At 43.2% G+C, this 27,494-nt stretch overlaps 1 protein-coding gene across 13 annotated transcripts in view; it reads right to left on the bottom strand.

The window, feature by feature from the left end:
* The window catches only part of rapgef2b (Rap guanine nucleotide exchange factor 2b), a 94,688-nt gene that overhangs the window by 18,983 nt on the left and 48,211 nt on the right, over nucleotides 1-27,494 (bottom strand). For 10 of the 13 annotated variants that reach the window (XM_062393291.1, XM_062393285.1, XM_062393286.1 and 7 more), the window contains 3 exons: nucleotides 25,275-25,442; nucleotides 18,424-18,441; nucleotides 3,967-4,098 (listed from right to left, as the gene is read on the bottom strand). In XM_062393291.1, coding sequence (XP_062249275.1) covers nucleotides 3,967-4,098; nucleotides 18,424-18,441; nucleotides 25,275-25,442 — 318 coding nt within the window. The remainder of the gene's footprint in view (nucleotides 1-3,966; nucleotides 4,099-18,423; nucleotides 18,442-25,274; nucleotides 25,443-27,494) is intronic. The other 3 variants (XM_062393292.1, XM_062393288.1, XM_062393296.1) reach the window with 2 other exon arrangements.

Consider the following 27,494-nt stretch of genomic DNA (forward strand, 5'->3'; position numbering starts at 1 on the left):
AACAGTCTGCCGTGCATGGTACCAAGCTAATTAACTCCCAACTTCCCTCTCTTCTCCCCAGCAAACTCCAGCGCCTGCCTCACAGCCAGATCCTGTTCTTTGAAAGCACAAGATGAAACATGTGCGGAGCCAGTAACATCAACTAAGATGAGAAGTGAAAGCAATGCAAATACTTGTGCATGAGCAATAGAGGGCTCCTGCTATCATCAAAGAAAAATACTTATGAAAATGAAAGAGGGGCCACATCGCCTGGTTCCAAACATGAAACCCTCTCAGAATAAACCAAAGCAGTGATAAAAACAAGCATCTGCACCGGAGACCAACCACAGCGAACCCTCTTACCTCGGCGTAGTCGAGATGCGTAACAGAAAGCGAAGAAAAGGTCGTCTTTACAAACTGTCCACAAAATCCAAGTGCCAGACGCATCTTCACCTCACAGCTTGTCAGTCGGCTGTAAATGTTTCAAAGCTCTGAGTCCCAGCACCCCGTCTCTCACCGAAAGCCCATGTCATTTCTCTTCAAATGCCATGTGAAAGGGCTCATCAATGATTCAGGCCAGTGTCTGAGTGGCCATTGGGGCGTCACCAGCGCACACACACACACCCTGGCGGGTGGGGCAGGGACAGGGTCTGCACAGATGATGTGGGCGTGGACACACACAGATCGAGAAAGGAGCAGGGAACAATAAAAGCAGCACAGCATATCTGATCTTGAACCCCAGAACATAAATTACAGAACAAACGAACATACAGTATTCCTTTGTGCTGCAATGACGTCATAGTATTCAGCTTGGTACAAAACAAACGCTCAGCCTTCCACATGGAGACATCTTGTTAACGTCTGTGAGCCGACGTCCTGTATTTACCCAAAGGTCGCTCGTCTGTGCGTCTTTGTATTCGTGCCATCTCATTTCCGTGTTATGTATACATCAGAAATCCATAAATATGCAGCGAGCATTAAGAGTCTGGGGGCGAGTCAGGTGCTGTTAATATTTCATCAACACTATTCTTGGATCAATGCTTTCAAAGTCCTTCTGAAGGACCAATTTCATGATTTATTCAGACACAAAACAGTGCACCATGTTGGCAGTGACGTGGGAGCGCCTCTTCATATGGTGCTTCACCGGTGGAGGCCAGCGGTGGCTGTTGAGATCAGAGCAGCCCAGAGGTTTAAGTATTCAGTGCTTTCCATTAAAAAAAACTCCACACCCGCTATCTGCTCAGAAACTCTTCACACCAGCATGGGCTAAACGCTGAAAACTGTGATGAAGACTACGATTAAACTTTAATACCAACATGTTTCTGTGTACCAGCAACTTCCTGTGTCCTCAAGTGAAAAGAACCAGGCTTCCTGTGATGTGTTTATTCCAAAACATCCCCAGTGAGGACCACAAACATCTCTGGTAATCTATTACATTTCTGTATTAAATCGGAAACCTGCAGGGTGCAACTTAAGTTAACGATAAAAAAGTAATGTTGCATATAACCAACAGTTGGAGGACTCCTGCCGGATGTGATTTAATCATCAATTACCAAGTTGTAATGATAGGAGGTTCAAATTTTGTGTGCTGAATCTATCTGAACTGATAAATGACGACCAATCTTCTTTAGTTAACTTTTACCATTTAATCGTCATTAGTGGTGGAGCAGTAGTTACCTCAGGAGGTTAGGATAAATAGTTTTTGGGACAAGCGGTCACTCAAAAGTAAACACAAGAATAATATCTCTCATGAATCTGTAATTGAATTGAACTAGGGATGAAAAATGATTGACTATTTTCATTATAGACTAATCTGATGATCATTTTAAGGATTAATTGATTCAAACTGTCATTGTCACCAAACTGTTCAAGCCCCTCAAATTTTCTCAGAGAATCCTCATATCCAAGGAACTCAAACCGGCTCATTTTATGCTTTAAAAAGGACTTGAATTATTACTGGATTGAAGCTGAATATACACAAAAACACAGCAAGGATACGCGACAGGAACTTCAGTGTTAGAGGTCGCACAAGCACTGACACACACACACACACACAAAGTAGATCAACAGTGTGCTGAGGAGACATTTTATAGACTGTGACAAGCAAGAAAAGATTAGGACTTCGAGGCAAAGCAAAGTTTCAGCGAGTTGTTTGAGTAGAACCGGTAAGCAAGAGCAGGCAAAGAGGTTTTTCTACAGGTTAGAGAAAAGCTGCGTTAGCAGGGATACAGCAAACAAGGATAAATAGGACAGTTGTGTGTGTTTGTGTGTTAGTGTGTGTGTGTGAGTTTCAGAGACAGAGATATCAAGGGACAGCCAGAGAGCTGCTAGCAGATGGCTGTAAGACCGGGATCACAGACTGGGGACAGAAGAGCCTGTTCAACCTGCCCCATCCAGCGACAGCATGGCCGAGCACACACACCCGCACACAATAACACTCACTGACACACGTACACTCACACAGACTCGACAGTAGTGCTCACTCATACCAGCCCCACACACACATGCAACTATACAGCTGCATTTAAACACTTTAACACCCCTGCACACACAAACACGAGCCAGGAATCAGTCTGAACAAAGTGAAGGGATTCTGACTGATGCCCCTGAGCACAGTCACAAGCACAAAGACAAACAAGCACACACACACACATAAATAGGCTCACAGTAGGTGACTGGACTGGGAGCCAATGGGGTGGGTGTGCTATGTTAAGAGGATTAGTTGCAGGGTTTGGGGCACGTCCACAGTCACGAGAATTTGTGCATGTGTGTGGGTGTTCTTCTGAGCTGTATCGTGTTTTAGTTACCACTGGGGGGGTTGAAGCTGTCGGACCAGTTTCTTTTTTACTGACATTAATAAGTGTTATCATTTCAGCAATGCTAATCTGATTCTTTCTGGTTGCCTTTAACTTATTTTTGGGAATTATTTTACCATAAAATTGCAAGTCAAGAAATGGCTTATTATGCTGCTTATCTCGTGTTATTAGTACTTAAGGAGACTAATATCAGTTTGAACCTCTTACTTAATCTATCCACTAAGATTATATATTATTAACACATTATTCTAGAAAATATATTGCTCAACTACTTGCTCCCTATTTGGTCACAACCCCACTCTCCTATCTACAAACATGAGACTATGAGAGTTAGAGGAGAAGACTGATACCACTCTTGTTTTGGTACAGTAAATATATAAAGCTGAGCCGGCTACAAACAGTTTACTTAGGTTAGCTTTGCTTCGCATTAAGACTGGAAACATGGGGGGGAAACAACAATTTTGTTTAATTTGTTTAAAACATGTGCCATTCAAAAAAAAAATGCTGAGCTAAGCTAAATGGCTGCTCCCGGAATGAGTGGTCTCATGTAACTTCAGGTGAGAAAGAGAATAAAGTTATTTCCCAAAGTGCTGGAAGAATATTTAAAAGCTGACATGAACTCTGGAAAATGTCCTGAAAATTGTGTCTGAGCATTTGTCTTTTACGAATCAGACGCGTTCACAACGACAGGAAAATGTCTGGAACATTCAGGTGAGGGACGGCAACAGAGAAGATCACCAGCGTCGAGTCTTATCACAGAGAGGTCGACATCATCAGCTTCTTTTACGCGTTTGACGTCTCTTTTTCATCCTGAGATATTTTTATTATTTGTGTTCGTAACATGAGAGAAAAATCATGTACACGCTCACTTGCTCTCTCTAAATTTTCCGGACATTTTCCTGTTGTATTCTCACCTTGACTCACCCAGACATTTTACTGGGGGGCAGGCAGGAGAGAACATCCAGAGCATCTGACAGTTCATGTCTGAAAGCAGCTTAAGATACTTAATGTTTAAGAATGTAAGTAAACAACATTAGACACCAAACCCGAGCCTAACAGATGGAAGTTCTTTATTACTTCATCTACTGAAATACTACTCAACTATCCAGGGGAGTCCAGGTGGGGGGGGGGATCCAGCACCAAGTTTGGGTGTGGTGGGGGGGGGGCTTACCTGGTAAATGTCTGACAGGCTGCTGCTTCCAGAGTCGCTGGTGATACTACATCCTGAGTGGCTGGAGGAGACGTGGGTCACCTGTGGGTGCAAGCCGTCGGCCAGGTGAAGTCGGCTGAAGTCTGCGGGGAGCTGCACATACACACACACACAACATACACACATGGTCAGTATCATCCAGTCCAGCAACCACCACTGGTCACTCATACTGACACTCATGCTGACTGCCAGGCCTTAGCAGCATGTGGTTCTTCGGTTTGACTGATATTTTAGGAACCGTCTATGCTTGGATGATATTGCAATTCTTCCCTATTTTATATTTGAAAAGTCTGATGAAATATAAAATGTTTTGGTGAAGCGGACATACAGTCAATAGCTGTTTAATGAAAAAGGATTATCTGCAATTGCTTTAAACAAAAACTATAAAACAGCCCTGTAAATGTTAATTGCAAAAGGGTAGAATAAAAAGGATTTCTCCAATTGTTGTGATTACTCATTGTTAACAGAACTGAAACATGAATTACTCCCACTGCAAGAGCTCCCCTTTACACATAATCTAGTATGAAAGCAAAGGAAAAGGCAGAAAAGACAAGTTGTTAATAACTCGACTTTATGGATCCGTCAAAAAAAACTTTATCAGATTTAGGACAATATGGGACTGAAAAACAGGCCCCTCCGCTTCAACCCCCATTCTGTATGACAAGTTAAAGAGCTGTTGGGTAAAATCACACATCAGAAAGGGGAGGTTTAAAGCGGGGGAATCTAAAGTGTCTAAGCACTTTGCAAGAAACTTAACTGACAATAGAAAGATGCCAAAAACTGAGTGACACATTTTCCTCTGACAAACCAGTAGATATCATAGGATAGCCATTAAATACAGGAGAGCCATTTTCCTTAACCGAGCAAACAAACAACAAGTGCTGCATACATTAAGGAAATACCCCAATTAAAGCAACTTGGATAATCTGAACGAATACCAGGCAGTAATTGGAGGAATCCCTTCTTCGAGATTCGAAAGTCCCATCTGTGATTAGCCATATTTTTAGCCAACCCCACTTCGCTATGGAGTATAACCTGATATGTAAACTACATCAGAAACCTCCTGCTGAAAGTATCGGAAGGGGATGAATCAAACAAAAGTGTGGCATTTTTTTTTTCCGTTGAGCTGAAATCATTAAGGAAAAGAGTTGGCAAACATTTAAAAGGTTTTGATTCAGTTATCAAGCAAAAAAGATCAACAAATAAATGTGTGTTTTCCTGCTTTTCTCATTTATATATTTATAAATGATTATTTCAGGCTCTAAGACACAATAAGCAAATAGATGGAAATATGTAAGCTTAGGCTCTGAAGTATTTCTACTTGACATCAATTAACTGGGAAAGACAATTGTCAGATTAATCCATAATTAAGATAACAGTTGTATTCCTTATAAGAAGATTACAGTATTATGCATTAACATTCTGGCTGAAATAAGACATGTATTGTTAAAGAATGTGAAAATTATACCTGTAATGTCCCTAAACCCCTTTCTAAACCTCTTCACCTAAAACAATACTAACATTTTTATAATTTAATCAATATAAATAAAAAAAAATTATCACTATATTTTCTTTCAAGTGATGTTTTATACATTATTCTATATCTTTTCGGTGAAATTCATCATATCTGACAAGATGCTAGAGGGGTGAGCAATGAATTTAATCAAACTGCATAAACTGGTTCACAGGGTGTATGGATGTGAATATTTCATGGCTAAATGTTTTATTTACCAATATATATTTGATACTCTACAGGGAGACCGCTCCGAACCCACTTTCAACTTCACTTCTGGCTGTGGCAACTCATCAATATTACATTTTCACACCTAAAAGTCAAATGTGGCTGATTTAACTAGGTTGCCTCATCCGTCGTGCTGTTGGATATCAGAGCTGAATCTAAACATCTTGAGAGGAAGTTTACACACGCTGGATATTTTCAGATGTTCGTCCTTCTGACGGGAAAACATATTAACTGAGCTTTGAATGCCAGTAAATAAAAGGTCAGGGAAAAACTTGATTATATCCTGATGTAACTGTGACATTTGACGGCTCGTGTTCACCAACCAGGTCTTTTCCTACTTTACATCCTGAACTGTGAAACCTGGAATAGTCTTTGAAGTAGAGTCGACTGGGTGTCAGCGTCATCCACCTCAGAACGCACCTTGTGCTGTAAATATCTACACTGCCTCAGGTTGTTATGGAAATCGGTCTCATCAGCTGAAACAGTGTGAATTCTCCTGGATGACAAATGGAACACACTGGGTAGAAATACGTACAAGGTTATTTAGCAGGTACACAATCATCTGCCACTCAGTGTACTTTAAGGCTTAATAGAGATGAGAGGCAAAGCGAATTAGCAATTTGGAAAACTCGAATCTATGACTGATAGACTTCTCAATATTAATGAGCTGCTATAATAAAAACTGACAACCTGAAAGGGTTTAAAGTCACTAAACTAATTTTAAAAAAGCTGTTTGTTTGGGGTAGGATTAGAATACGAGATATTTCAATTCACAAAGAGTCTTCCTGGGTCGCTGGCGAGAGACCGAGGGCCAGACAGTGCAGCTCCTGTGGTACTGAGGTGTGATGTGATTACACTGTGTCAAAGATTGCCATCACGTTTAATTATCTGGCTGGCTGCACCAATCAAAATGGACGACCAGAGGGGCCAGTCAGTCACCAGCTCCCCCCCCTGCTCTGGGGCTACCATTTTCCACTCCCTCGTCTGGTCGACTTCACCCTGAGTGCCTCCAGCTGACTCCTACGTTATTATCTCTAGCTGGACAATATTGTGTTAGTGTGATGAATGTCTTTGTTTGGAAGTGGAGTGATAAAGCCACTACACATTTTCTTTTGATGACTTTATGGACCTAAACGGATTATGGTTCAGTGCATTGCTCTCATATAACACATAACACAACCGGAAAAAGTAGGAAGCAGTCGCCAAAGTAACCTGTAGAGATATTTTCTCAAAAAGTAGCTTCTCCAATTTACGGTTGACATTATGACACTGATCTTTATATACAGTCTATGGGCTCAAATTAACTGTAATGATAAAAGCTTGAACCGTGGATGTGTTTTGATCTGAGACAGTAGCCCCAAACAAATAATTTTACCTATGTTTGAGGAGGCTCATGCTTGCTACAAAACTACATGACCCAGCATCCACAACCTAAAAAAATAAACAAACATTCCTGATCCATTTTGAGGATTAACATCAAGTGTAATATGTCATTGTTAACATACTCTTAACACTTTGGTTGCACACTCAATAAGTGGGAGGGCACTGGGGCTAAATTAATTGAATATACTCATTATTGAGTACAAGACCAGTCATGTGGAGTTGTGTCGATAAGGCCTTCCAGCCGGGCACTGGAGTGGTCTACATGTCAATATTAACATCCCCACTGGTTTCCACAACCAGCTCGGAAACGTCCCACCACCTCCTAATAGCCCCCGCCCATTTGCCCTTTGTATACGAACAAGCCCCTCCTCCCGGAAAGAGAGAGAGATAAAGGCAGGGCAGCAAAGAGGGATGAAGGGAGAGGATAATAAACACTTAATCCTTTCACTCTACTCATTTAGGTCATCCGTCTGTTGGTCAATAAACCAGGGTCCATTCAGTCTATAAGCATGTGGTCCATTGACCTCCTTGGCCCAATGGCATGTAAGATATTGGGCCAAGATGGATGCCAGCACAACAATAATGACACGCAGCCATTAAGATTTTCCAATCAGTGGCACGAGAACACGGCAATGCATGCACCGTGCAGTGTTACATCCAATCGATCTACAGAGTCTAAAATAACAGGTTTTAAAAGACTCAGCATCAACCACAGCTCTCAACATTCAGACTATCATCCTACCTTATGCAGTCCCCTCTGTGCTCCTGTGCTCCAAATTCAGCACTCTCTCCACAACAAATGAAGTGAGCTCTGCAGAAGCGCGAGTCGAGAATGCGTACAATCAGCTGTCGCAGGAGGATTAAGCATCGCTCTAATGCTCCTGCCACAGCTCTGCCTACATGTGAGCAGATGTGGCGCTCCTTAAATTACACTGTAGACCTAATGACCTAGATTGCTGGGTGGAAGCCCTGGGTGGAAGCGCTGGCTGGCTCTCAATCTCTTTACCGCCTTTCGATGCCCAGGGGTGGATCTGTACTACGACACTAGCTGTCCCATGCTGCGGGTGGCCCAGCTCAGAAAGGCAACCCTGAGTGGCGTGCAAAGCGTTGACAAGTCTCAAATTAAGAAGCCCTTCTTTCTCTGAGCAAAGTTGAAAAAAAGAGCTGGTTTATTGGATTTAGATTATTCAACAAAACACAATGACAAACTAGTCTTCAGCTGCCAGCCTCTTAAAACATTTCTCATGGTTTTTAATTCTGCTTGTTTAAAGAGACATCAAGCACATCTCAGAGTTCCCCCTGACCACGGTGGCAGTTTCTCGTTTTCCCCGAGCCTCACGGATCAAAAGATTAAAACCTTTTTCGGTGGGGTGTCTGATTAAATGGACCTGATATGCACTGTGGGCTTTCCTCTCCCTACAGCGCTGCCAGTCAGCACCACACAATCCAGAAGCTAGACAGGGGGAGATGACTATCTATAATGAGGAATACAGTCCACTAGACTAACTAGATGTTAGCTACGGTAAAGAGTATACAAGTGGGAAGTGCAATAAAACACTAAATCTCCATAAAGTAGGTTTCTTTGCACAAGTTTCATCTTATTGAGTTTTGACAAGATTAAGGATACAGATGATGTGATCTATATATTTTTCTTGCATTTACAGGTACCTAAGGAAACACAGGTTGTAACAGTGGCACAAAGACGGCCACCAGCATCAAGTCCCTGAATGCAACCCACAGATTTATTAGCTAGGCCCAGCAAGGCTAAAGCATTTGTGCACAGGTCTTCTGTATATCACCATCAATTCAACAAAATGCTCAAAGATAAGGAGACGGCATTCACAGCCAGGTCCATAAAACCTGATAAATCAACATGAAATGTACTGTGATGGTGTGAGTCAACATGTGCCTTGTTGGTGTCAAGGTAAAGTGCAGCTGTGGGAATGTAAATCACAGGTCTGCAGAGTTCTGTACATTACATACATATTGCAGCCAATGGTCAGAAGCCTACTCTGGTGATGTCATTACTGTAATAGGATCTGGTGGCTGTTATTGACTTTGCCCATGGTGGGTTTCCTGCTGGGCTAAATGAATATTTACACAAACCTTCATTTATATGCTAAAAGCCAAACAAACAAAAAGGAATGAGGGGGCTGGAGGGAAAGATAGAGGAGAAGAAAAACAGAAGGTCAAACGTTAAGACCTTTAACATGATTGTATATTAAAATAAATCAAAAATAAAACAAAAATATACAATAATGCCTGTCTGTCCTGAGTGCAAAATACCAGATGTGGGCAACTGACACAATCTGAAAGATGCCAATTGATAAATGAGCCAAACTGAGATCGTTACACTCTATTTACTAATGTTTGAAATAAAAGCTTAGTCTGATTTCACGTGCAAGTGTGTTGGACTTTAATCAGGTTTTGGCTGCAGAAAATGATGGCATCCTGCCAGTGAAGGGTTCTTGAATTCAATGTGCTATTTGAAGGCAACTGTGCTGTTTTGCTTTTCCCTGTTTAAAGCAACTTTAATAACCACGCAATAAGAGTCTAACGATACTTTAAGTGTTTTTGTTATTTGTGTAGAGCTGCTACCAATCACCGGGTGCTTTTTGAGAAATTTCTGTAAAACCAGTCCAATCAATGTTGAAAGATCTATTTAGGTTTAACAGTACCAGCAAAAAAAAAAAAGGCATACTTCACATACACTCATACTCTGATATATGTACATAAAGAAGTTATAGAAATTGAATAGTTACACCTGCAGAGACTACTACTGGCTCTTAGCCTTTACGAGGACTCACAGAGACAGCAGATGAAGTATAGCGTCAACAAGTACTACATCTATTACTATTATAGGAATATTACGGTGATATCTTAGGTTGGCGGCTGTGCTCTATGATCCAGTAACCGTCCATCAGCTTGATTTACAACCCTGCTGGCGTGTGTCTGTGTGGTCCCGGGGTGTGTGTGTGAGTGATGCCAGCAGCGCTGACAGGCAGCCGATCAATCCGTTCACCGTTCAAGTGCAGATCAGCTCGGGCCTCCGTCTGCCGGAGCCGCCTCCAGCACCTCGGACAGCGCCACCGGCGACCAGAGGAGCCCGGAGGGTCAAAGCTGAAGCGTCTCAGCTGCTCCCCACAAAACAAGACAACGACTAGAAAATGAAGGACTCATGCAACTGATCAGTGTGTTCACGCAGGATTCAGACGTCTGCTGCTGCAGCAGCTCCGAGGGGCTAAAAGGTTGGATCACTGAATTTAGTGCAGTTTCATCTCTGCACACATGACATCACCTCCTCGACCAAACCACCCTGATCTATTACAGCTTTCACTGTTGTTCTTCTGCAATGCTAACGACATGTGGTGCGGCTGACTGGCTCGCGTAGTTAATGTCAGCTTATGGACCTACGATCAAATATTGTCACCTCGGTGCCTCGTAAAACATAACGAGGGCAGAGGCGTCGGTCGTTGAACACACCTGCACCACCTGGTCCGCGCGTGCATGTGGGCGTTATTTGCACCGCACACACCTGCACCACCGGAGCCCTGCGTGCATGCGTGTTATATTTGCATGACACTTAAATAATGTTTTACCCAGTTTAGGACCCGCTGCTATATTTTAATAATCCCCACGATGTGCTACGGGCCCATACGACCAATAGAGTCTCTAACATCGTTGTGCGCGTGTATGCGCGCGTCTGCTCCGAGTGACAGCAAGCACATGGCGGCCGTTTCTAGTACAACACACTGACACACATCGGAGGCTCGACGGGGCGATAACCAGCCTCCGATCAGCCCCGTCCAGGTTCCTGTCTCGCCCTTCCTCCGCCCTGCGCTCATTCATTTTCTGCAGGCTCGATAGAAATCCGATGCACATCCATTACACAGCCGGTAATCATATCTACTGGGTCATAAATGAGGGCGAGGGGAGGCAAAAAAAACAGGAGAGGAGCGATGGAGAGAAAACGATGCACGTCGATAGCGCTACTTACCGGGGTTTTATCTTGCTGGCTCGGGACTCCATGGCTGTCTGACGCTGCTAATGGTTTCATAATGAAAAAATGTTCACCGGGTTAAAATCTAACATCCCGGAGCTGCTCTATGATACGGCATGAACCCCCATCGTATCCAGCCAAGCCCCCCCCTGCCCTCTCCACTCCCTCGGCTGGCTGCACCGTCTTGTCAGTTTTTTGGGGAGTATCCGCTGTTCCTCTGCCTGATTCAAGACTCTCCACACCGGCGTTCATCTCCTGCCTCCCCGCGGAAATGTCTTAAAATCCCCACGTATTTAGAGGAGAAGGAGGGGGTGAAACAGAGAAGAAATATCCCCTTATACAAGCGCAAGTAAAAAAACAAAAAAAAAAACAGCTGCTTCCCTGCGCGCACTTGACAATCACATCCACAGCCGGAGCGCAGCAGCAGCGCGCCGATAATAAAGCAGAAAGCAGGAGGAGGAGGAGGAGGAAAAAAAGATGAGAAAAATGGCTGACAACACTTTCACTCACGTTTGCTTCCTCCGCCTCTTCACGCTCTCTCTCTCTCCCCTCCCTCTGTGAAGCTACACACACGCACATGCACGTCCAGCGTCGTTATATGCACCATTAGATTATTCGAAAACCGAGACGCCTGCAGCCTCCAGCGAAGTACTGTACGTTAAAACCCAGCGGTGTGTGTGTGTGTGTAACGGGAGCAGGAAGGGGGTGGGAGGAGGAGGGATATGTGTGTCAGAGGAGGGGGAGGAAGGAGGGAAGGTGGCGGTGGCAGAGAGCTGGGGGGGGGGGGGGGGGGGCACCACAGTGATGCCATAGGAGCAGCCACTGGCCTCCTCTGGAGGGTTGATGGAGAGATGGGAAGAGGAGAAGGGCGGTAGAGAGGCCGAGAGTGAAAGGGAGATCATGGAGAGATGAAAGGAGAGGAGGACAAAAATAAATGGTTTGAGGAATAGATGATAGAGGGATGGATGGGATCCGGGGGGGGGGGGGGGGGGGACAGTGCGAGTAACGCCATTGTCACGCTCGCTCCGGCGCAAGCGAGCGGCTAGAGCCGGTTGGCATGGCAACCACATAAAGTAAAAAGCCATTTCCTGGGCGGGGGGAGGAGACAGAAACTGAGACAGAGGCACACTTCCTCTTAAAGAGAGTGAGCAGAGAAAGAAATAAAGGAGTACAGACAGAGGAGAGGAAGAGTGGCATCGAGTGAAGATGCAGTTGGAGGATGGGGGCCAGAGGAGGAAGAGGAACGCAGGGGACATGGCGGCAGTGATGTCACTCTGTCGCCGTCACTCAGCAGGGATAGCCATGGCAACTGGGCGAGCTCGAGTCCCCCCCCCCCCCCGCACCCAGTTCACCCACCAACCCACCCACCCATCCCCATACACACCCTCCAGGGCCTTCAGTTGCTGTGGCGACGGAGGCAGCGAGACATGGCGAAATGAAGAGAGGGAGCGAGACGAGTGTGTTTGTAAGAGAGAGAGAGAGAGAGACAAGTGTGTTTGTAAGAGAGAGAGCGAGACAGTGAAAATAGACTCTGCCACTTCACTTTCACTCGACTGTAGTACAGCGAGGGGCGGCATCACTGACAGGGTGGCAAATAACAACTAAACAACACTCTGCTTTGTGAGATCGAGACAGAAAACGTGTGTGTGTTTGTGTGTGTGTGTGTGTGTGTGTGTTGTGCATGTGTGTGCAGGTGACAGGCCTCTGCCTCTAGAGACTCTGGATGTTGGATTCAGAGACAGTCCTTTATATGGAGGTCTTCTGACAGATGGAGATACAAGGATGGAGATGCTTTAAATTGACACACATCACATTAAAAAACCGGAGGTTTTAAAGGTGGACCAAGACAATAAACAACAGATCAGCAGATCAGAGCCACACCGCAAAATAGCCAGCACCTCAGTTCACAACCAAAAACAAAAATAAGGTCTCAAAGTAGCCGACTGGAGACATCACATTTCATTCTATAGAAGACGAAGGAGGCACATCGCCTCCAAAAAGTGGGACATCACATTTATTTATTTTTTTACGTTGTTTTGTCATTTGGCTGTCAAAGCACCATCCTGCATTTTGCCGGACAGATTTCTTTCATCTTGCTCCATCAATGTTATTTTCTTGTCATTTTGACGTCTTGATGAATGACAAACAAAACACTCGAGGCTTTTTGTGCACAAAATAACAAAATGTATTGTTAACATCAACACTACTGATCAGCACATCATCTTGTGATCTTCATGCAAGTTAAGGTTTAAATTATACAAAGAAATCTATACAAATTATCCTCTTTCCACAAGGAAGCATGTTTGAAAAAGTCCAACAATTTCAACCAAACATCTGACACATTCATTTTGTGTGTGTGCGAGCAGCTGAGGCTGGAGCTTTGTGTAACGGTGATATAAAGAGCCGGGCTGCTGAGCCTCTAGACAATGCCTAGAAAGCAGCATACATTTACAACTGGCTGGCTTTGGAGCATCTCCAGTCAAAGCAGTGGGGAGGTTAGTGGGAGGTTGGGGTGGGGGCAGGGAAGCTGGAGACCCGGGTATGACATCACCTCTCCTGCCCCGAGCCATGATGTAATGTATCCAGCAACAACAAAAAAGCTCAGGTGCTTGGCTGTGCAGCCATTAACATCTACAACAATCACCAGGGGGGGTCAGTGGGGGTGGAGAGGCATCATTACATCACCCGGCAACGGGGTGTGCGTCTAGGGAATATCAAACCCATTCTGGCCAACAACCCCCCCCCCCCCTCTCTGTTTCTAGGAACAAACGGGCCATTTTTTACTGACTAATCACAACATGAATGTATAGGCTAAAGAGGCAGGATGCATCGATCTTAGGGGATTGTGACAGTGATGTGAAAAACGCAACTTGAGAATAACGCAAATGCACTCATGCTCAATTGCCCTGTGTGCTAAATGCATGAGGCAGAGGGGGGTGGAGCCTCGTCTGCCATTTGTAAACAGTCTGTGAACCCGGCTGCTCCGAGCATTTACAGCGTAGGACATGTGATGGCTTTTGCGTACCATTAAAACCATAAAAACCCCATTACGCTGCAGGATGACACCAGCGCACCACACGATGAGCATGCGCACACACACTTACACACACACTCACACAGGGGGTGATAGAAAGAGCGATCATTACATGGCATCTTCAAATTGTATCAGCATCCTTCAACGTCTTTGTTCAACTCAGCAGAAAAACAGCAGAGGACCCAGCCGCACACATTTCAAGCATTTTGAAATTTCAAATTCTGAACCACAATCACAACACAGCGGAGATAACACAGTATTTCAGCATTGTTAAGCAGTCACATTTACCATCAGGTGCATACTTGCAGTATCAGGCACCAAACACACAAGCCAGCCAAACAACTCTGTCATATCTGGAATGCATGACTGAGGTTCCCTTCCTTAACCAGTATTTCAGTCCAACAATATCCTTTGTGTCTTTCATGACCTTCATGCATCCATTCTAACTCGACAGCCAGAGAGTAAACACGGAGTGAAATACTGCGATAATACACAATGACCAGAGGGATGCCACTATAATACACAATACACCAGTGTCTGAATACCTCAAGGTGTAGGAGTACACTGCTCATGACTATTTTCAGCTTCAGATTAATACACATTTGGTTCATTGGTGAGTACTTAAATCCAGCATGATGGTGAGTATTTATACCAGCATGATGGTGAGTATGTATACCAGCATGATAGTGAGTATGTATACCAGCATGATAGTGAGTATTTATACCAGCATGATGGTGATTGGGAAACAAACAAAGAGTCTATATCTATAACAGTGAAGGAAAATGTCACCCAGTGCAACAGCATAGAAACCAGTGGAGATCTATGAGACCTATATCAGGTTTTGGATAGACAGACAATACTCGCTAGAAGTATAAATACATTTTGGTAATGGTCTTTTAATGGGTTTTTGACTGTAATAAAAATAGAGAATTGATGATTTCAAGAAAGGACACGTGAGACACAAAGAATTAGAATCAAGCAGTCTTAATCTCAACAAATTAAATTACATCTTGCAAAAGCAAAAATTCAGTTTCCAGCCTTATCTGACCTGCAATGAGTGAGCAGTAATTCTTCAGTATCTTGCTCAAGCCAACTTCCACTCGTGGACACACGCCGACTATTTCAGGATCAACCCCACTCTCACTTATTGATCTGTGTCTTCCCTCGATCGGCTGAATGTGTGTGTAAGCCAACAGAAAGCCACATGCAGAGGAAACACAGCACTGCTGACTGCCAGCTAGGTGCATTAATCCCTGACACCAGTCCCATTTACAACACTTCTAATCACTATTGTTACAGTGAGAAAGATGATCTAATGAAGAGACAGGGTTTTGCAGCCGTGTTGCAGCCCATGGCATTATTTAATCTATCACGCTGTTGTCACCTGCGTGCTGCTCTGAAACGAATGTTGGCTGGATCACGTGCAGCCAAGCGTGTTTAAAAAATGTTTTATTAGCACATGCACAGGGGGCAAAACATCTGCTGTACCCATGCTGCAAGGTGCACACGTCAGAATGGGGGAGGAAAGAGAGGCTTCTGGAGAAACAGTGGTTAGTCAGTAAGATGGAGAAGTTGATAATGAACAAGAGGTTTCCGGATGGGGTTATAGACTAACTGTGGAAGGTTATGAACTGGAAGTCTTTAACTTTACAGTCATGTGGGGGAGGAGGTGAAGTGAGGGGGTCTTATTGTGTCAGGCAGCTACAGGGAGTGAGCTTTAACCTTTGTGTTTCTTGCCCAATGTTACTGTTTCCTCTGCGTTTCATGAGATGCAAATGAAAAAGCAGTAGATTTGAAAGTTTCACACAAATAAGTATACCTGTGTTTGTTTGCCAGTATAAAAACCTTAGTTTTACAGACTTAACGATGCCTTTATGTATATGATATAAGTAGTAAACATTTGGTTATTTTTATTTGTAGTTATTTATAAGAACATTTCTGGCTCAACTGTAAAATATCAAACGTTGCTTCATCAACAGAAGGGTTGGATAACGATGTATTAGATCAACCAAAATATATGTATCGGATTTTTCTTTGCTGCATTGGCCCTAAAACCCTAGATTATTGGGCTCTAAATAATAGAATATGAAATTTTGATTTAAGTCTCTCTTCGTATGTGCCAGACTACTGTATAAAACTGAATTAAAAACACCAATCCACTATGATCACAGTCTTCTATCATGTCTCAGTCAATATTAAGGTTTGTATATGACGACTGTGCACCCAACACAAAACGAGACACATATACGAATTGTATTTTAGACTCACAGAATTTTATTTTAACCCTTATTTACCCAGACGACTGAGACTAAGCATCGTTATTAATATCTCAAATATCTCCTGCAGCAGCTGCTTCAGCTCCGCACTGAGCAGATCAAACAGTTCTGCTTCCAATTGTTCGCAGAGATTGGGATCAGATTTAAGTGGCACAAACAACAAATACAAGCGCGCTTTGTTATCCTGCCACGCGTTCTCATTACCATCAAAATAAATGTCATCTGTCAACCCTTTTGAAAAATACTCAGCTTTCAAAAAGGTCTTTGAATGTCAAAACTGACATGAAAAGCACATCAAATGTCAGTTAGTGTGTTCTGTAACACCGGATGAGAAATGAACCACAGCTGGCTGTAAATGAGTAGCTCCGTTTCCTCTGCGGCACAAGGCAAAGTTTCACCGGAACTATCGAGCCGAAAACTCAAAACACCCAAAAATATCTGTTCCATTTCCATCAAAGCAAAACGTCTGATTTGTTGCTATGAATAACTATATACACAGATTCAGCTTTTGGCGTCTGTGCTAAAAGGGAGGTGTTTTGGAGAAGCAATGGAACAAATTTACTGCAACTCAAAATGCTTATTAACTGCATTAGATATTGTTGATAATAAATGAAGGGAGTTGTCTTTCATCAGTCACAATGTCTACGTTTTCCAGTCGAGTCATTTTCATCGTCTTTGCTAATTAAAAAATAGAGACCTCGAGCTGAAACATAAGTTGATTAATTGGTCAAAACTAAATTAAACTGAAATGATTGATTGAACCTTGTCAGGACATTTTCAACCCAAATGAGATGGATCTTCATTTTATTTGCTTATTAGTTTAGTTTTATAGTATAACTGAATGTGTTTTAACAGAAGAAACTTGTGAAGTCAACATTTGTTAACTCATTGAGAAAATAATTGAACAATAGAGAAAACAAAAAGCTGCAGCTCTCAATGATGAAGCAATGCGGGAGGCAAGAAAGCAATAATAATAATAAAAAAAAAGGGGTGTACAATGAAACGTTTGCGTTCACCGCTGCAGCGTAGACACAATGTCTATTCAAAACGCAGGCTTTTGTATCCGTGCACAGCTGAAGCAGAGCAGGTTGTCACAGAGGACAGCTCTAAAAATAGGAGCTCGGCTTTTCCTCGCTCGAGAGTGGCAGGTTTGCTCTATGTGCTCTCGCATTTCTCAGCAGGTCTGACTACTCAACACCTTGAGCTCTGATCTTTTGCTACCGCTTCCCTGCCATCCTTTTCGGCCTGGACATCGCAGGACTGCCTGACGACATGCTGAAATATGAAACGTCAGTTACAGAACAAGCGGAAAGGGGCCACGAATATCAGACATGTCTTTAAACAGCTGGTTGATCCTCGGATAACTCCCTTTAAAAGCCATCATAATCAAACACTTAGCATATTAACGGTGCTATCGGAAGATCATCGCAACACTGACGCAAGACCAGCTAAAAGCAGACACACAGCGGGAACAGCAATGATCCAAAGAGCCTAAAGACAAGTCCAGATCCTTATCGGGAGTGTCAGCAGTGTTTCAGCACCTCAATCAGCGTAATAGTCGCCATTATCTCAGTTTACAAGACCATAAACCGCAACAGAAGTGATGTTTATCATTTCTCTGTCATCACCCGCCAACGTGATGAGGCCTGTTCTCACAGAAGCATTTTTATTCTCTGATCCGGAACAAGATAATATGTATGGAAGCAATAGATAGTGATTTTTTTTATTATTGTTATCAGGGCTCTTATAGAATAATTCAATTGGTGTTGTGCGGTTGAGGCGATGGAACTTCCCTAATCAAATCACTTTTCAGGAGGTCTACAGACACAACAAACAGGGGGAACAGACACAGATAAACCCAACTGACAGAAGCACAGACACAGACGCCTAGAAAAGGCAGAAAAGCAAACGACACACACACTCACTCACATTCACGCCGACATATAGTAAACACAACAGATAACAGTGTTAATAGATACAGTACCTGAGGTTTATTGCATTCCTGGGAGCCAGAATAAGGAGAGAGCCATGGAAAGAAGAGAAGGAGATGAAAGTTATCAAACATGTCGCTTGCCAGTCGAGGAGGAGAGAGATGCAGGTGAAAGCGTCACTGACATGTTGACATGTAGGAGAGTGACTCACTCTCTTCTGAGTATAAGCTTGAGTGTGTTTTGAGTGAATGGAGAGATAGATTTGATGATTCTCTGATTGAATGAGACAACCCCGTTTGTACATTCTGCAGCAAACTGAGTGAAAAACACTTTTAAAGAACCGCAGCCACCCGCTCTTTTTCTGTAGTAATAATAAATATGAAAATTCAATTTCAGTGAGCAACAGAAAAAACATTATTCACAATGAAAACAAAGATTATATCAATCTCCTGGCAAAGTCTCTCTCGTTGTTCTTCGACTTAGCACATTAACGAATATTCAAGGTGAAAATTCAACTTTCTCACTGCTCTTACTCAAGGACTGGTAGAGAACACACAGACACACACATTATTATTATTCTGGCCTGCACACACATCCTTTTTTTTTTTTAGAAGATGCCTGAAGATTACTGAACAGACCACTTCATCCTCATTAACACTGCGGGACATTTTTAACCCCTAACCACACATTAATACTCCAATCATTATGTGCTATGTATAGTAGGTTTTTAATTCACCTTGAAAACTGGTTGAATTACCTGAAAACACATGAGACTATTTGGTGGTGAATGTGGAATTTTTTATTTTTTTTTACTGATATTTGACCCAAGAGACTTTGAACTGGGACGATCCCAGACAAACTGGGATGTCTGGCCCCCGTAGATAAGAAAATCAATACTACTGCCCTGTCTGTATTCAAAATATGGAGGCCACAGCTAGTTTGAAGAAACGGGGGAACAGTTGATCTAGAACTATAAAAGAAACACAAAATGTCCTTTTTACAATTATGTTTAAGTATAAAACACAATGATTGATTTTTCATCTTTCATCTTCCAGCCTTGACAGCATGTTACATATGGAATCATCGAAAGGGCAACTTTAAAATATATGCATCGGAGAAACTGCTAACTTTATTAGCAGTAACATCTGAAAGCCGTTTAAGTTGTCAGTAGATGAGTGAGCAATGTCATTGTCAAGGACACCCCAACAGAGCGCATGATTACCGATGGACATATTGGCTGTTAGGGGGATTAGACCTGTGACCCTCTGATTACAGGACGGCCTCCCTAACCACCAGGTAGCCCGGGTGGAGGGAGAGAGTGAAAGGAGTATTGATTGTCTGCCTCCTGCTGCTTGTATATTTATAGAACAGCTGTGTACGGGGCCTTGGATGCCCTCCTTGCCACGGAGTTAACCCAGAGGAGGAATAACACTCCTCTGCTTTGAGACGTGTCTGGAGCTGAGGAGGTGTTTAAAAGAAGCGGTAGAGACAAGGGAGGCAAAATGACGACAGTGGGTGAAGGAGATTACTATAAATTACTATATTATAATTTGTTATGGACAAAGCATTCAGAAAACATGAATCCTTAACAGAAGCAAATAGCACCATGTCATTTCAAACTGATTGACAGACAAAGCCCTTAAGAGAGCGGCTGAGAGAGAGATCACAGTGGAAATATGTGTATGCATGCGTGTGCATATTTATACGAGTGTGTGTGCGTACGTGGTTCGACGGCACAAATGGCTGTTGATAGTTAAGAGCAAGATAATGCGCGAGATAAAGTTCAAAATGGAGAGGTGCCGAAAAATGGAGATTACGAGCCTCTGCGAGGGAGAAAATACAAAAATCAAGCAGTGTGGGGTTGTGTCTGTGTCAGACAGAGAGACACATAGAGTGATGCTAGAAATAACCGGTGTCCACTGTGAACAAGGCGCCCGAGTGTTAACCCGCAGCTCCGAGCACACAGGACACACGTTGAATACTAAACACTGTCCTCTTTCACTGCCCTGATTTAACCAGGGCACGAGCACATACATTTATTTTTACACGTCTGTCATTAGCTCTTTAAATCCCTGGGTTGTCATCTTTGCTTCTAATGATAATTCAAGTCAAAACCACAAGTGCACGTTACTTCTCGAGCGTTTTAGGTGACAGCTTCAAGTGCATTACTGAAATCAAATGACACGATACTCTGGGAAAGAGCATAACTTTCTTCAGTAAGTTATGGTTCTATAATAACAGGAGTAACTTATTATACTATAAATCAGAGGGTTTTAATATTACCCAACAAGAGGGAAACTGAGGCGTGGTCTTCGACAGTAAATAAAACAGTGCCGTTAAGCCAAAGCTGCCGTCTTTCACCTTAGAGATATTGCAAAGGTCAATCCAATCCTTCCTGGACCAAGCTGAGACACTAATGCACACAAGAGAGAAGCTCTGGTGCAACTCGGTCGCAGTTCCTCGAGACAGCTGTCTTCAAAGTTGCAAACTCTACTGAGACTATCTTTTAAGTTTTGTAGGTCAGATTCAAAACGGGGATGTTATCGTGCTGCGCCAGAGGAAGAAAAACATCACTGATGGTTGATTAATGCTCCTATATATTCAGTTTTCTGTTGACTTAGACAGATGTGAAACCACAGAGCCTTTAATCTTTAACCTTTACCCTATAACGTTGATCGCTTAATTGTGTAGACGGGACAGAAATGTCAGTCACATCTGATTGATTAGGGCAACATAACATGTTCCTTCCGATATACCCATAGACAACATTGTTAAGTCAGATATTAAATCAGTCTTTCTTAGTGTTTTAGGTCCCATTTTATTATCATATAACTGAGTCCTTTGTCTCCTGAACAGCATCAGAGAACACAGATTTGAATGGAAAAGCACATCACTGTGTTTTAAGTGTATTTAATTACCAGGTCCATTTGTCTTGGAGAGGAGGAGACCTCTGTAAGAAAGAAGCAACTCTTGAAACAATGAACACACCCACAGACACACACAGGGCTGGCCACTGGTTTCACCCAGCTGGGCGATGTGTGCACCAGCAGAAAACCCTGCTAAATAATGACCTGAAAACAAAATGTCCATTCATCCTGATTATAAGGCCCCTTTGTGTTTTGTTGTTCTTATCAATACACAAAAGTTCATGTCAAGACAATTTTAAGGTTCTGTATGAGCTCTGAGAAAAACTGTCTCATCCAAATCTTTCAAGTGACAGTAATTGTTCAAACAGACTTAAATGAAATTGTATTTAAGGATTAATGAAATAATTTGCATTAAATTTAAACCCTGAGAGCAAAATCCTCACATCAGACAATAGCTGTGCCTCAGATCTTGGTGTAGGATGGGGGGAAGGTTTGTGCAAGTGTGTGTGTGTGTGTGTGTGTGTGTGTGTGTGTGTGTGTGTGTGTGTGTGTGTGTGTGTGTGTGTGTGTGTGTGTGTGTGTGTGTGTGTGCGCGCGCACTCCCACTGGGAGTCCCACTACTGGGTCAGCATTACATATTTTAGTTATTAAGCTGGCACTTTCCAGAGCAACATACAATGACTGAGCATGTTCAGGCTGTTGCCCAGAGACAACAGCAGCTCACGCAGCTGTTCTCACATCCTCATACTCTGGTCACTATGGGGGATCGAACCTGTGACCTTGCGGTTACAACCCGCTCTCACCGCATGCATGCAAGGCCGTCCTGTGGCGAGCAGAGATTTCCTATAGCAGGATAATGACTTGATGCAGCACTGAGGGCAAAGATTGGCATTGGCCCGTCACAACTCAGCATATTCAAAAAGCCATTAAGTTTCACATGAACAGCCTCACTCTGCTTTTTTATTATAAAATAATTGATTTAATTTCAAATTATCTCCTCCTCACTTAACTGAACTTTCAAATTTGTTTCCCTAATGATGTTGCCTTTATAGCAGCAACTGCATGATCAGATACATTACAGTTGTATCATTTTGAAATGAAACAAAGCAGTTTTGGTTACTTTGTAATCTTTGAAATGTATCATGTTGTGAAAGTGGTGTTGTTACTATGGCCTGAATTAAAAAGAAATCTAGTCTTAGACAAAGTTCTATGGCTTACATCCATAGGCTACATAGAAAATATTTGGAATTTTCCCTAGGTTAATCACTTAGATCTACTAAAACATTTAAATAAGGTGTCAATTGCATGTTTTGGAACTATATCTCTACGTATTGGACTGGTGCTTATAGAAAACAAGCAATTCAAAGGCATGTCCTTCATCTCTGGGAAAAACATCTTTCAGTATTTTCTTACATTTAAGTTTATCTGCAGTTTGATTAATTGTGACGATAATCATTTCGGCCTTACGTAAAACTTATGTTGACGGAATCATACTGAATGCGCTGGGCTGCCTTCAGAAGAGGGATTCCTCTAATGGCCCTGTTTTCTTTGACAGGAGTGACTAAGCTGAATAAAAAAAAAACTCTCCTACTGGAAGAGATTTCCTTTCCTCAATCCCGAATTGCTCCTCGCCGCATGTCTCACCTCCTAAATATGCCTCGGGGTAGGAGGGAGGAAAATCTGAGCGGTGCCTGGCATTCTAAACGCTGGAGATTAGCTTTGCTATGTGGGCTTAGCATCCGTCCAGATTCATTGCTCTGTCACTCTGTCCGCCTCCACCCCCCCGCTCTGTCATCAGCAGCTGCAGCAGCGGTGGCAGGCTGCACTCGAGTTAAGTTAGCTCCCTTCCCTACTGTACTTCTGAGTGCACTCCAGCACAGCCCATTTGGGACCGTCGGTTGCCATGGCACCGCTCCATCCTTCCCACAGGAACGATACGAGAGAGGGAAAAAAGAGGAGTGTGTGACGGGCGACGTCGGGCCATGAGAAAGTTCAGTGCGGTCTCCTGAATCCAAAAACACAGGCGGTCTAAATTTAGAAAGCAGGGTGGGGCTGCGCTGAGGCAGGAGGAAAGATGATGTTGACTACAGTTTTTCCTTTTTAAGCACGATTGTTAGGAGAGGAACCCGCACTCTGACAGAACCCCCGCCCCCCCCACGGGAGCGTCGGGAATGAAGGGAATGCAGTGAAATTGTGCAGAACAGGAAGACCTCTGTGCAGCAATTGCATGCTGGGTATTTACATCATTAATGTGAACATGCTCTGCTTCCTATTCCCAGAGAATGGGAACACAGTGGGGAGAACGTCTGGTGCAAGACAACAGGCAACTGTATTTTCCTACTGCTGGAGTCGAATCCCTTCAGATGGGTAAAGTCAATACTCTGCACCATGATTGGATCTTTAAAAGTCAGTATACATTTGTCAGGTGGGACTCAGGAGGGAGAGCGGGGTTGTTAACTAACTAGAGGGTCGGGGGTTCGATCCCCAACTTGTCCTGTCTGCATACTGAGGTGTCCTTGGAAAAATCCCTGAACCCCAAATTACCGCTGACGGCTATATATGTGAATGATCATGTATGATAGGAAAAACTGCAAAGAAGCAGCGTGTGAATGAGAAAGATCCATGAAGAAAGATGATGCCTGTCTCCCACAACTTTCTCTTTTCCCAAACTTCTCCTCTAAAACCAACAAATCAGTCACAATATATTCTCATCTTTAAATAAATATGAAGGGATCTAGAGTTTTGTTCAGAGTTTGTTTCTTGAGATGACATTAATTGCAATACATTGAAAAAACGTCAAACTTTTTCTAAATTGTGTCTGTGTCCCTGAATGAATCGGTACTGGACTGGAAATAAAATTGACAAAACAGAGTCATACTTCTCGTATGTCATTTACAAACAGTCAACCAGGTTGGTTTATTCTTAGCAGCTGTTCATAGCTGTATGCGATGAAATCAACAGATTCTATTAAAGCTGAGATGCATCAGGAGACAAACTGCTTTGCTACTTTTTGTCCATTCTGTTTTGCTTGTAACCCTTTCAATAAAAACGACTTGTGATCCCTTGTTACCGGTGCTTATAATATTTGTGAGTGATTTCTCCTTTTCAGATCAGTTTAATTTTACTACTTTAGAGACCACAAGATGTAGTGTTGCACAACTTAACAACAAGGCGAAGGCGTGTTGGAGAAACATCCAACAACTGATGTAATTCTTTATTTCCAACTCCAACAATCATGTTATATTCATCTCAAACCCCTTGTTGAGATCTCAACCCACCACATCAGAGACAATGCTTCCAAACTAAACTAATTCCAGCTCCAATGGTTTGATGGCTGGATGATGATCACACAGCAACATGCTTTTGGAGAAAATATATTCTCCTGGGCACTCGTCACTTGTAAAGCCAAGAAAACATTCACTGCTATGATGCTGTTTAGTGTGTTGTGCAGGGTGTGCAGGGAGTTGAAGTGCATCTGCTGGACAAAAACACTGCAAAAACATGAACAACATCAAATATCGGAGGATTTTTCTAAAAAAACACAAGCACAGACAAACAGGGTTTTTGAAGAAGCATTTGTGATGCTCAAAGAATTGCAAATACTCTTATTAGAGAGAGGACTGTGCCAAACTGAAGCCAGCAGGCGCTTCAAAATAAACAGAGGAGCCGCAACTCTAATGTAGCTAGAATGGTAAAGACAAAAATTCAACACTGCAGGGAGGATAGATCACAGCAAAGATTAGGAAATCAGGCCACTGTAGTAAGAGTTCCCTTATCAAGCAAGGGACGACAGACAAAAACACAACAACCTACAACCCAGTGCTAGCTATGACCAGCAAAGACAGAGGAAACAGGACAACAACACACAGCTTCAGCTACGCTCTGAAGTGGAACTGCACAACAGGGACTAATGCAGAAGCTTGACACACAAACAAGAGCACAAAGATGGCAAAAGACAGCAAACCTACGCTACTTCAGTGGGTACACAGCGATCTGCTGCAGCGAGGGGCAAACACAAAACTGCATGTGCAACTCACCGTGTGGTATCCCCGGGCTATGGGCGGTTTCCCGGTGGGGTACGGATCCACTGTGTCAATGATTGTCTGCCTCTCCCCCTTCTGGTTGATCTTTCGAAAGCGCCGACGGGATTGTCTGTGCGATGCCTGCCGCTGGAAGTACTCCTCATTTTCATCCATATAGTCCACCTGGAAATGATGGGGAGCGGAGGGGAGGGAGAGAGAGAGAGGGAGTTACTGTCTTCGTCCTCATTCACGCCCATCCCCACTCCCATCCTGAAAAACACTCACACTCATCCCAAAAACCCCACCCTCCTCCGATACTCTACCATTCCTCCACCTCCTCCTCCTACTCCCCGCCTTCTGCCTCTCTCGTTGCATAAAAATAGAAGTGTGTGTGGGCTTCACGTTGCACACCTACGTCAAAGGGTGCTCGCAACGAGATAAGAGACAGAGAGGGGAAAGCAGCAGAGGCTGGAGTGAGGATTTGGGATGGAAAGGACTGATGGGGAATAGATCGAAGACGAAGGCTGGCAGAGTAAAAGATGAACACAGAAACAGAGATTGCTCCCGACTCTGTTAAACATATTAGAGATGAAATAACTTTTAACATGAAAGTCGGTGAAGTCAAGCTCCACAGTTTTGTGAAGTGTTTCTGGCTAAACCTTCCTTAGATGAGACCACACTGCTCCCTGGACGCTTTGGGTCAGGATGGAAGGACACATCTAAGTTCTTCTCTATTTCCTCTCCTCCTTAAGTTTTGGGACTATTCCTCCTCTCCTGCCACTTTCACTGCGGCTTCACATTTCACACCGCTGAGCCTTCGGGATTACACCGCCAAAATCTCTCCCTCCCTCTCTCCCTCCCTCCCTCCCTCCTTCACTCCCTCCCTCCCTCCCTCTCTCTCTCTCCCTCCCTCCTTCCCTCTCTCCTTCCCTCCCTCCCTCCCTCCGTCCCTCTGCCGTACCAACTGCTGCCATGACAACGGCAGGGGAGTTGTGCGAGCGAGCAAGCGCAAAAGTGTGATTGTGTGTCTAATTGCAAATCTGAGCAGTGTGTGTTTGTGTGTGTGTGTGTGTACAGTACAGACACACAAGCGGATCATTTTAAGTTCTTTTGCAGGTCTGCGTGTGTGCATCTCTCCTGTGTGTGATCTTTGTGTTTCTATGTTGCAGCAGTGCACAAAAAAAAACCTCTCTCTGATTATAGGGCGAGTTGGCACCTATAATAGCAAGTGGGGTAAGGCCACCAATTGTCTGTAGTGAGCAGCGCAGAGAGGTGTTATTACTGGGAGTTTGTGTGTCTGATACAGTAGAGGCTCAGTTAACAGAAGCACCCCCCCCCCCTACAGCACACATTCATGGAGATGCAGCAATTACAACATGTGAAAGGAAGATTACTGCCATGCTCTGTGCCAACCAGTCGTTATTTCAAACTATTTCAAGACTTGGGTTATATTTGATGCCTTTGCTTTACTAATATGGCCTAGGATGGATCTGTATGTGATATAAATGGTGATATGTTAGATAGGTGCGGGTGTGTGAGTTTAAAGAGGCAAGCTACGTTAGAAACCAGATACAAATATGTATTTAGCAGTTTGGAGAAAGAAAAGCGTCTTATACCGGCTTAATTAACAAGAGTCTGCAATTTGGCTGGTTGAAGTAAAATGTAGTCAAAATATTTGGTCACAGCTCTCAGCACACTGGGGCTACATCCAGAATAATATGTTTTGTTGTAAAAATAAAAAAAATGTTATTCTAGATGAGCTTTTAACTTAACTAAAGTCATTGCCATGGCATTAACATACACTGAGCATATGTGTTCCGGTATAAACAGGAACCAACATCTTTCCAAACCAGTTCTAACGTTTGCTGGTTTTCAGTCTTTTGATAACTGAGGAATTAATCATTTAGTTGATGAGAAAGAAAACATTATTATTGGAGACTGAAATCCTACTTCAAGTAAAAATTCTAAACATTTTCTTTCTCTAGCTTCTCCTTCCTGTCTCCTCTGATAGTAAACTGAATATATTTAGGGTCATGACAGTTACTTGGACACGATATGCACAAGACAATTAATCGGCTATTGGACAAATTAATCTAGAGATTACTAGATAATAACAATACTGATTAGCTGCCTTGTTCATCGCTGTGGTTTAATGTCGTCCCTGCAAGCGGTTTTCTGGTTTCTCTTGTTGGTTTGTGGTGTTTCATCACAAAGACAGATCTGATCGCGATCTGA

Source organism: Platichthys flesus, chromosome 8 (assembly GCF_949316205.1).
Source record: "Platichthys flesus chromosome 8, fPlaFle2.1, whole genome shotgun sequence".
NCBI classification, from domain to species: domain Eukaryota; kingdom Metazoa; phylum Chordata; class Actinopteri; order Pleuronectiformes; family Pleuronectidae; genus Platichthys; species Platichthys flesus.